At 36.7% G+C, this 12,154-nt stretch overlaps 1 protein-coding gene across 1 annotated transcript in view; it reads left to right on the plus strand.

Annotated features, from left to right (window-relative positions):
* NARS2 (asparaginyl-tRNA synthetase 2, mitochondrial) overlaps nt 1–12,154 on the plus strand; it is a 134,768-nt gene that overhangs the window by 56,533 nt on the left and 66,081 nt on the right. The window contains exon 6 of the mRNA XM_043580121.1: nt 3,782–3,876. Within this exon, the coding sequence (XP_043436056.1) occupies nt 3,782–3,876 (95 nt within the window). The remainder of the gene's footprint in view (nt 1–3,781; nt 3,877–12,154) is intronic.

Genomic DNA, 12,154 nt, shown 5'->3' on the forward strand with positions numbered 1-12,154 from the left:
AGCATGAACGGGGGAGGGGCAGAGAGAGAGGGAGACACAGAATCGGAAACAGGCTCCAGGCTCTGAGCCATCAGCCCAGAGCCCGACGCGGGGCTCGAACTCCCGGACCGCGAGATCGTGACCTGGCTGAAGTCGGATGCTTAACCGACTGCGCCACCCCGGCGCCCCAAGTTTCCTCTCTCTTAATTCAGCATGTGTTTGGTTGCTATAAACCTTTGACTGTTTTCCAGAGTTCCCACAGTTGATTCTGACAGTTTTTAGTCCTTATTTTTAGTTGTTCTGTGGAGGGACAGTCCTTCAGAGGTACCCATCCTGTCACATTTGCCAACATCACTCTCAGTAATTCCTTTTAAAAATGTTTTGTAATGTCTCTTTAACATTCTGAAGTAAAATGTATAGGTAATCTAACTTAATTCATAGAGAAGTTTAAAAAAAACAATGTAATGTGGGGCGCCTGGGTGGCTCAGTTGGTTGGGCATCTGACTTCAGCTCAGGTCATGATCTTGCAGTTTTTGGGTTCGAGCCCCTCATTGGGCTCTGTGCTGACAGCTCAGAGCCTGGAGCCTGCTTAGAGTTCTGTGTCTCCCTCTCTGTTCCTGCTCTACTCGTGCTCTGTCTCTCTCTCTGTCTCTCTGTCTCTCTCTCTCTCATAAATAAACATTAAGGGGCGCCCGGGTGGCTCAGTCGGTTAGGCGTCCGACTTCGGCTCAGGTCATGATCTCACGGTTCGTGGGTTCCAGCCCCACGTCAGGCTCTGTGCTGACAGCTCAGAGCCTGGAGCCTGTTTCAGATTCTGTGTCTCCCACTCTCTGTGCTCCCCCCTGTTCACACTCTGTCTCTGTCTCAAAAATAAATAAACATTAAAAAAAATTTAAAAAAAATCAATGTAACGTATAAACTGTAGTGTATAGGAGAAATAAAAGGAAGTAATTTTTAAAGCATAGTATGAATTTCAGTATGTGAGTACATATGATATTGGAAGGCATAATGAAGTAGTGACATGTTTTACCTATTTAAATAAGTTGGATTAAAGAGATGTAAGATGACCAGATTCCTTTTTGTTCAAATGCTAATAAGTGAAAGACTAAAATGTAGTCATAAAAACTAAACTTTTTATATGTACAGGAAATGAGAGAAATCACTTAAGGAGGAGTTGAGGTAAAAACATCAATACAAATTATAGACTAAAGAGGTGAAAGAAAGGAGAAAATATAATATTCTTATAAATATGCTGGACCTTATTTGAATCATAATTGCTTTGTAAAGAGTGAGGAAATATATTTTTTTATTTGAAATCCTAACACATGTCAGGGCAAATATGTTAGTATTGAGTACTTAAGTCCCTGGAAACAACATCCTTTCAGTGAATATGGGATTCAGAGATGGATTTTTAAAAAGCAGTGATAGGGAGTGCCTGGGTGGCTCACTTGGGTAAACGCCCAACTCTTCTTTTCAGCACAGGTCGTGATCTCCCAGTTCATGGGTTTGGGCTCCATGCTGACAGAACAGTCTGCTTAGGATTCTCTCTCTCTCTCCCTCTCTCTGTCTGTCCCTCTCCCCCCGCCCCACCTCTCTAAATAAATAAACATTAAAACAAATAAAAAGCAGTGATAGGACATTTAGGACCAGTTTCAAAGTAAGTTTGAAAAATAACCAGCAATTACAAAATAAATGAATGATTTTAATTGGTAATTTTTACACTAGATTTCTCATTCATATACATATATGCCTATATATGATATACAATATTTTTAGAACCAATGGAATTAAATAAGATGCCTTCATTTCTCTCTCTTTTTTTTTTTTTTAAAGTAGGCTTCGTGCCCAGCACAGAGCCCAAACTCCTGACCATGAGATCAAGACCAGAGTCAAGATCAAGAGTCAGATGCTGAGCCAACTGAGCCCCCCACGTGCCCTAAGAGGCCTTTGTTTCATGTATTTCTGTAATTCAGTATTTGATACTAAGTCTCTTAAAAGGAGTTTCACATTCTCTCTTGTGTATTTAAAATTGGCTTTTTTCAGGCACCTGGGTGGCTCAGTTAGGTGATCCTATGGTCGTGGGGCTCCACACTGAACATGGAGCCTGCCTTGGGGGATTCTCTCTCTGCCCCTTCCCTGCTTGCACACACTCTCTCAAAATATAAGTAAACAAAATAAAATAGGCTTTATTGCTATAGTAACTGCACTGTTACACCAAAACACTTTCAAACAAATGCACAATGTGAGGTACAAGCATGAGTAAATTAATTTTCTTCCCAAAAAGTGAGTATAATAGTCATATCTGGATCCAGAAGCTTTCTTAAATTTATACTATTTAAATTGTGTTGACCTTCAGATAATTTTTTAGCTTGTTATAAATGTTGCCTGGCTTGTTTCCTACCTGTTTCAAATAGAATGAGCACCCTCTTTTGTAAATTTGTAAAGATCTTTAAATCTAATTGCACCCAATCTTTTAAATATTTTTTTTTAAGTTTATTTATTTATTTTGAGAGAGACAGAGACAGTACAAGCTGGGGGGAGCAGAGAGAGAGAGAGAGGGAGAGAGAGAGAGAGAGAGAGAGAGAGAGAAGCCCAAGCAAGAGAGAGAGAGAGAGAGAGAGAGAGAGAGAGAGAGAGAGAAGCCCAAGCAAGCTCCACCCTGTCAGCACTGAGCTCTACATGGGGCTCGAACCCACGAAACCACAAGATCGTGACCTGAGCCAAAACCAAGAATTGGACGCTTAACCTAAACCTGAGCTACCCAGGTGCCCCAGTTGCTCCCAATACCTTTTAAAGATAGGGTTCTGGGGGCGCCTGGGTGGCGCAGTCGGTTGAGCGTCCGACTTCAGACAGGTCACGATCTCGCGGTCCGTGAGTTCAAGCCCCGCGTCGGGCTCTGGGCTGATGGCTCAGAGCCTGGAGCCTGTTTCCGATTCTGTGTCTCCCTCTCTCTCTGCCCCTCCCCCGTTCATGCTCTGTCTCTCTCTGTCCCAAAAATAAATAAACGTTGAAAAAAAAAAAAAAAGATAGGGTTCTGCTCTTCTTACCTCTGAGTTGTGGTGGAAATTAAGTGAAATAATGTATATAAAAGTTTATAATGTGTTTATAAAAATCTGCATTAAAAGCATTATTAATAAAATTTAATAATAGGACAACACATGTTCCAGAGGCTATTCCCTTGAGAAAATCAAGTCTCAAAGCATAGGTCAGAATTTTAAGAGATTATATAATTCTTCACATTTAAAAATTTTAATTCATAATCTCTTACTTTGGCTTGTCTCTCAATCAGAAATACTTTTTTTTTTTTTAACGTTTATTTATTTTTGAGACAGAGAGAGACAGAGCATGAATGGGGAAAGGTCAGAGAGAGAGGGAGACACAGAATCTGAAACAGGCTCCAGGCTCTGAGCTGTCAGCACAGAGCCCAACACGGGGCTCAAACTCACGGACTGCGAGATCATGGCCTGAGCTGAAGTCGGACGCTTAACTGACTGAGCCACCCAGGTGCCCCATCAATCAGAAATACTTTTTATGCAGAAATGTATTTTGTGACAAAAGTACTTTGCCCTTTGGTTGTTGTACATTTTGAAAATACAGAGCAAACTTCCTTGACCTTAGCACTTTCCAAGTAGGCATCTTCTCTTTTAAGAATATACTGAGAACTGCCTCCATTTTTAAGAAAATGACTTGTCCTCACATATGTTTAATTGCATTGTAATTTTTAGTTGTGGCATGTATGTGAATGCAAAAAGTAGAACAAAACATCTCATAGCTTTTTGTGATTCGTGTTTTTCATTTGCAGCCTTCAAGTAAAATTAAGGTGCCTGAGGAGAATTTCTTCAATGTTCCTGCTTTCTTAACTGTTTCGGGACAACTTCACCTAGAAGTGATGTCAGGGTACAGAATTTTCTTTCTCTTTTGCTTTAATAGACTACTGATTATGGGTTGTGTAAGAGTGAAATAATGCTTTTCTTCCCAATGCTAAAACCTAAAAATTGAAATTAGTGTTTATAATTAGTCCACTTGAATTCACCAGAGTACATTTAGATTTCACAATAACCAGGTTTCTTCCAAAAATACAGTAGTCTAGACTTCTGGTTTTAGTGAAAAATATAATACTGGAAAGATGAAGTTGTGATTTTTTTTTTTCTTTCTGCTATTTTTTTTTTTTTTTTGCATAAATCTCACAATTTACGTGTACTTAATCATGTTTATAAAAGTAAAGGCAGTTTTAGTTCACATCAGAGCCAGGTATTAGCCCCTTTCATTTAAAAAAAACAAAAACAAAAAAAGTAGTACCTGGAACAGATGGAAGAAAAAATTTTTTTAAGTAATTGGCTTAAATATAGAAAATTAACCCACAGAACCATCAGGAGCGACATATGACAAATCAGAAAGTCTTGGAAGTCAGATCACATGGTCTTGAAAATAACATATACTTTACTTAGATTCTTTTTTCTGATTTATCTTTGAGACAGAAATTGTTATTTGATAAGTCTAAGAACCAGATAATTAACAAGACTATCAGAATACTGTGCAGAAAACCTATTATTGTAATAGCCCTGTGAGAGTGTAGGATTTGCAGAGCTGTGTGTGGAAAAGGTCATGTTAGGCATGTCATGGAAAATTCCGTACGCCTTTCAAAGCATAATTTTAAAAAATTAAAGGGGCGCCTGGGTGGCTCGGTCGGTTAAGCGGCCGACTTTGGCTAAGGTCATGATTTCGCGGTCCGTGAGTTTGAGCCCCACATCGGGCTCTGTGCTGACAGCTCAGAGCCTGGAGCCTGTTTCAAATTCTGTGTCTCCCTCTCTCTGACCCTCCCCCATTCATGCTCTGTCTCTCTCTGTCTCAAAAATAAATAAACGTTAAAAAATAATTTAAAAAATTAAAATCATGCCTCATACAAATATAAACTGAACATGTATCAAATATTTTATTCAATTCATTAATTACTGAGGGAACAAGTAAAGGAGTAAGACTAGTTCAGAGAGCATTTGAAGAGCTGTGTATTCATAGGCAATTTAAGAAAGGAATTTTAGAATAAGATTACTAGGGTAGTTACAAACTGGTTAATAATGTCCTAGACACCATTTCTTTAATTTGGAATTTTCTCTTCTACCTGACAGAAATGATTTGCAGCTCTACTAGACAAAAATCTACAAGTTAACATGTAAATTTACTTAATCTGGGGTATTTAATTCAATAGTAAATAGAATAATAGAGCAGAGTACTTTCTGATAAGCAATTAAATAACATTTGAATGGGTCTGTGTCCTCATAGTCCATTGAAAGGACACACTATTTACCTTTTGGCCTTACATCCAAGTTTTTTGCATAATCTTTCTTAATTTTTTGGTTTTCTTTTTTTTTTTACCTATAAAGTTAATGGCAAAGTACCTTCCCCTCAGAAATGTCCTAATACGTGAAAGATATAAATTTACCAAGTGTTTGCCATTATAATACCAACTAGTGGATTAAATATGTTCCCTCTTTCTCAGTAACGTGAAATGAACCATAGAACACAGTGTACAGCGAAACCTGACAGAAGATTAAATTGGCAGAAGAGGAGGTTCAGTATTGTTTAATGTGTTTTGAAGTATTTCTAATAAGTCAGTTAAATGTATCTAGTTGAATATGCATAGTTCTAGGACTATTAATATGCAGTACCTCATGTTTCAGATTAATGCCTGATTTAATCTCCAATGAAAAATTGTTACTCTTCCCTCTGCTTTTTCTTTCATTGTATTCAGCAGACTTTCAAATTTTTGTTTTTGTTTTGTTTTTGAGAGAGAGAGAGTGTGAGCAGGGAGAGATTGGGGGTCAGAGGATCTGAAGCAGGCTCAGAGCTGACAGCAGTGAGCCTGATGCGGGGCTCAAACTCACAAACCTGATCATGCCCTGAGCCGAAGTCGGATGCTCAACTGACTGAGCACCCAGGCGCCCCTATTTAGTGGACTTTCAAAATGGAGTAAATGGTAGTTAAATTTGGAACGTCAACATTTTTCAAAAAAATGTCTATGTTGGTTTAGTAGTTTTATGGCTCCATATTAAAGTTTAATTTTGTTGTTGTTTTTAATAAACTTTCTATTTTGAGCAATTTTTAAAAATATAAAAGTTGCACAGATAGTGCAGATTTTTTTATACCTCTTGCCCAGTTTCCCCCATTCTTACTATTGTACATTGCCATGATACAGCCGACAAAACTAAGAACCCAATGTTAATACATTACTATTAACTGCACTCCAGACTTTATTTGGATTTCATGTTTTCCAGCAGTGCCTTCTTCTTCCAGGATCCAGTTTGTCATGCCTCCCCAGTGTCTTCTAGTCTGTATCAATTCATCAGTCTTTCTTTCTTTTTCATGACTTGTAGAATGTATCCCAGTCTGGATTTGTCTAACGTTTTTCTCATATTTAAACTGGGGTTATATGGGTTTTTGGAAAGAGTACTATAGAGGTGAAGTGATCTGATATCAGGGGGTATGTGACATCCATGTTAACCTTTATTAATATTAATAGTATTAACCTTTATTACTTGACTAGAATAGTGTCTGTTGGGTTTCTCCACTGAAAATATACTATTTTTCCCTTTCTTTGTTCTTTGGACGTAAGTCACCAGGTCTAGCCCACCCTCACTCTAGGTTGGTGGGAGATGGAATTAAGCATCACCTCCTGGAAGGTAGGGTATTTGGAATTCTTCTATATGGAACATTTGTTACCACTTCCCTCTAGTGATTTTTGTACTCACTTATATCAGGAGGGACTCACGTATTTCTTTTATAGGTTGGGTTATACTCTAGTTCTGTTATGTATTTTGTTGTTCAAACTGTCGTAGTTTTAGCTGTTGGCAACTCATTCACATCAACTCTCATATCCTTTTGACATGCCCCTATCATTTTGTTTTTTGAGTACTTCCTTATTCTCTGGTACTGTAAGATACCCCTTATTTATTTATTTATTTATTTATTTATTTGTTTATTTATTTATTATTTAGATCAGTGAACCTACACTGACACATTATTAATACTCTTAAGTTTGTAGTTTACATTAGGATTCACTTTTGGTGGTGTACATTCTTATTGTTTTGGACAAATGTGTAATAATGGCATGTATCTGCCATTATAGTATCATTTAGAATAGTTTCACTATCCTATAAGTCCTCTGTGCTCTTCCCCCTCCCTTTTTTTTTGGTGCAAAAAGGTGATTTTAATTTTTTAGATTTTTTAAAAATATAATTTATTGTCAAATTGGCTAACATACAATGTGTACAGTGTTTTGGGGAGGTTTTGGGGGGCTTGGGGGTAGATTCCTATGGTTCATTGCTTACATACAACACCCAGTGCCCATCCCAACAAGTGCCCTCTTGAATGCCCATCACCCATTTTCCCCCTCCCCCAACCCCTCATTTGCCCTCAGTTTGTTCTCTAAGAGTCTCTTATGGTTTGCCTCCCTCCCTCTCTGTTTGTAACTATTTTTTTTCTCCTTCCCTTCCCCCATGGTCTTCTGTCAAGTTTCTCAAGTTCCACATGTGAGTGAACACATATGATATCTGTCTTTCTCTGACTGACTTATTTCACTTAACATAATACCTTCCAGTTCCATACACGTTGCTGCAAATGGCATGATTTCATTCTTTCTCATTTTTGCCAAGTAATATTCCACTATAGATATAAACCACATCTTCTTTATCCATTCATCAGTTGATAGACATTTAGGCTGTTTCCATAATTTGGCTATTGTTGAAAGTGCTGCTTTAAAAATTGTGGTATGTGCCCCTGTAAATCAGCACTCCCGTATCCTTTGGGTAAATTCCTAGTAGTGCTATTGCTGGGTCGTAAGGTAGTTCAATTTTTAATACTGAAAAAGAAAACCAAAGCGGGAGGCATCACAATCCCAGACTTCAGCCTCTGCTACAAAGCTGTAATCAGCAAGACAGTATGGTACTGGCACAAAAACAGACACATAGACCAGTGGAATGGAATAGAGAACCCAGAATTGGACCTACAGATGTATGGCCAACTAATCATTGACAAAGCAGGAAGGAGTATCCAATGGAAAAAAGACAGTCTCTTTAGCAAACGGTGCTGAGACAACTGGACAGCAACATGCAGAAGAATGAAACGAGACCACTTTCTTACACCATTCACAAAAAATAAACTCAAAATGGATCAAAGACCTAAATGTGCTCTTCCTATTCATTACTCCCTCCCTCTTAATCCCTGGCAACCACTGTTCTTTTTACTGCCTCCAGAGTTTTGCCTTTTTCAGAATGTCCTATAGTTGGAATCATAGAGTAAGTAGCCTTTTAAGATTGGTTTCTTTCACTTAGTGTCGTATACATTCAAGGTTCCTCCAGGTCTTGGTAGCTCATTTCTTTTTAGTGCTGAATAGTATTCTATTATCTGGATGGACCATAGTTTATCCATTCACCTGCCGAGGGATACCTTGGTTGCTCCCAAGTTTTGGCATTTATCCTAGGTTTTTAATTTTCCCTACCCAGACCCAGGATCAGCCATTTCTTCAGAGACTTGGTTCCTTTTACTGGAAAGTGTTATTTTAGAAACCAAGACTCAGTCACTGGGTATCTTGCTGCTCTAGGGGGATTATTGCTTCTACACCCTCAGTAGACACAGCTATAAATACATTTTTTAAATAAGAGAAAGCCAAGTGTTTTTATCATATTCTGCCTCTAAATATAACTTATACATGACATATTTATTCTGAGAAAATTAGGAATACTAAATTGCAAAACCTATGTTCAGAAATGTCATGTGATAAAAATTTACATTTCTTGTCAGTTAAAGCCAGAATAAGGAAAATATTCAACCTCATGTATTTGAAACAGCTTTTGATTATTATTGGTTTTTTATTTTATTTTATTTTATTTTATTTTATTTTATTTTATTTTATTTTATTTTATTTTTATTTTATTTTTTAATGTTCTTGAGAGAGAGAGAGAATGTGTGAGCAGGGGAGGGGCAGAGAGAGGGAGACACAGAATCTGACGCAGGCTACAGGCTCTGAGCTGTCAGCACAGAGCTGGATGTGGGGCTTGAACTCACAGACCACAGATCATGATCTGAGCCAGGCACCCCTGATTATTATTGTTTTTCTTTCTTTGTTGGTTTTGTTTTGCTTTTGCTTTTTGCTTTTGGTGTTTTGTTAACAGGTGTTTTTTCCTTATTATGTATTTTTCTAGTAAGCTATGAAGGCAAGCATATTTCAGGATAAAACATGTTTTCCTCTTGAACATTGCTGTTGGAAATATAAATTGGTAGAGCCTCTCTATAGAAATACCTTTTACCAAGGATTTCATGTCTAGGAATTTTTCTTAAGAGAATGATCTTACGGGGCGCCTGGGTGGCGCAGTCGGTTAAGCGTCCGACTTCAGCCAGGTCACGATCTCACGGTCCGTGAGTTCGAGCCCCGCGTCGGGCTCTGGGCTGATGGCTCGGAGCCTGGAGCCTGTTTCTGATTCTGTGTCTCCCTCTCTCTCTGACCCTCCCCCGTTCATTCTCTGTCTCTCTCTGTCCCAAAAATAAAATAAAACGTTTAAAAAAAAAAAAAAAGAGAATGATCTTACAACTTTGTAAAGATGTATAAACAGAAATGTTGAAAGCAACTTTATTTACTCTAGGGAAAATTACTAATGATCGAAATATCCATTTAGGAAGCTTGATTAACCCTCACTGTACCAAGAAAATAGTCATCACCTTTTACCATCTGGGGATAATTCACCTTATTTTTAATAAATATTTTTAAGCCATCTTCTGAATAATTTTCAGAAGCAAAAATAAAGAAACAGTGAAAATCAACTTTATTAGAATTTTAATAAGAATTTAAACATAGCAAACCCAAATTTTTACAGACTGATTTATTGAGAGATAACTTACCATAAAATTTATCAATTTAAAGGATACAATTCAATGGGTTTTAGTGTATTTTCACAGTTCAAATATCACCATAATCTAATTTAAGAATATTTTTGTCATCCAAAAAGAAACTTTTTCCCATTAGCACTTACCCTCTATCCTCCCTCCCACTCCATGCAACCACTTGTCTACTTTATGTGTCTGTGCATTTGCCCATTCTGGATATTTCATACAAATGAAATACATAGTATATCATATTTTGTTCCACTTTGCATAATATTTTCAATGTCTGTACACATTGCAGCATGTGGTAGTATTTCATTTGATTTTATTGCCAAATAACATAAATGAGTATACTATAGTTGTTTATACATTCAGCAGGTAATAATGGGCATTTGGGTTATTTCTACTTTTTGGCTATTGTTAGTAAGAGCGAATAATATAGTGATAGCGAATAGTGAATATTTGAGTGCAAATATTTGTGTGACCATTTCTCTTGATAGGTACTTAGAAATGGAAGCTGTGTGTCACATGGTAGGAACTGTGAGGAACTGCTAGGCTGTTTTCCACAGTGCCTGCATTACATTCTTGTCAACACGTACTGTATGTCTTTTTTATTGTGCCAAAATGGCATCTTATTATGGTTTTGATTTTCATTTCCCTAATGACTACTGATGGTGAGTGTGCCTGTTGGCCATTTGGGTATCTTCTGTGGAAGAATGTCTATTTAAGTCTTTGGGTTTTTTTTTTGTTTTTTGTTTTTTTTTTGGTTTGGTTGTCTTTTATTATTTAGTTGTGAGAGTTCTTTATATACTCTGGATATAAGTCCCTTATCAGATATATGATTTACAAAATTTTTTTTTTCTGATTCTTGGGGTTGTTTTTCATTGTCTTGATGATGGTAGCAAACCTCAATTTTTATTCCCACTTTTCTGGGTTTTAAAAATACCCCATCTAGACACAGCACTTTGAATGTAGCTATTTATTGACTGCCATGGCATGAACCAGAAATATATCTATACTTAATACAGATTCTCGATTTCAAATACTTCTTTAATATTGTCTAGCTTATTATTACTTCTGGTTCTTGCACTCTCATCATCAAAAAGTAATACTTTTGAAAACAGGATAGCTCATAATCTTGTTGAAGAAAGTGTGGCCATCTATTTTGATCCATAATTGCAAAATATTTTTATTTTTAGATTCGTAAACACCAATTATCAAATCACTTAACTTCTTTTATTTCTACATGATATTATTTCCTCCAAACACCTTTGTATATATCCTTGCCTTCCGCCTTTGTTCATTTATTAACCATATCGAGTAAATTCTTATGCACAAATGATGAAACAATATTGTTGCATACCCTTTCAGCAGAATGGTATGATCCAAGTTCTTGTTGCATATCATTGCATGATGAAGTCGTAACTGTAGAATAACTAATTGGATAAAAATATCATGTTTCCTTTTTGCCCTTAAAAATGTATTGTTCCCTTATCAGTTGTTGGGTTTGAGAAAATTCATTTAGGATATCGTTATCTGTGTAGGCTCATTGTCTGAGATTTCACTTATATACAACCAATTTTACCATTATTACCAGAGACTAGCTTATTACTATCTGTCTCTTTGCATTCATTTCCTGGCTTGCCTAATATTTATGAAGCATCTTTATCATTTTTCTTCTCTTTGTCATTGTGAGTCAAGAATAAAAGATCTCAATTCTCAACTGTGTTCTCTGAAAACTACAAAAAGACTTTAACAATACTGTCTCCAGGCTTTTCTTACAGATGACACAATTCTGTGTGTACTGCGGTAAGAAAACTCAGGATGATATAATGGTGCTGATTTATCTCATTCTGTATCTTCCTCTTATCCACTATGTGTCTGTCATAGGCACCCACCATTCTTCTATTTTCAATATTTTACTCTTTTTTAACCTAATTAGGAGTAATTGATGAGTAATGATGAAATAATTTATAGGATGATGAAATAGCAAAATGTTTTAAATATATAGGGAAAATAAGATCACTAAACCCTATATGCATCTTAGGTTCATGAAAGGATTCAGTTAGTTTTATTCTATTTGAACAAAGTAGTACAAATTTCTCTGTCTTTTGGATGACATCTGTAGTGGCTTGAAATAATGTACCCCAAAAAGAAATCCCTTGAATACAGCCTGATTTGGAAAAAAGATCTTTGCAGATAGAATCAAATTAAAATAGTGGATTAGGGTGGGCCTAAATTCACTGACTCTTATCTTTCAAAAGAAATAAGGGTGTTTGAATTCAGAGACATGGAGGAGATA

The sequence above is a fragment of the Prionailurus bengalensis genome, chromosome D1, assembly GCF_016509475.1.
Source record: "Prionailurus bengalensis isolate Pbe53 chromosome D1, Fcat_Pben_1.1_paternal_pri, whole genome shotgun sequence".
NCBI lineage: Eukaryota > Metazoa > Chordata > Mammalia > Carnivora > Felidae > Prionailurus > Prionailurus bengalensis.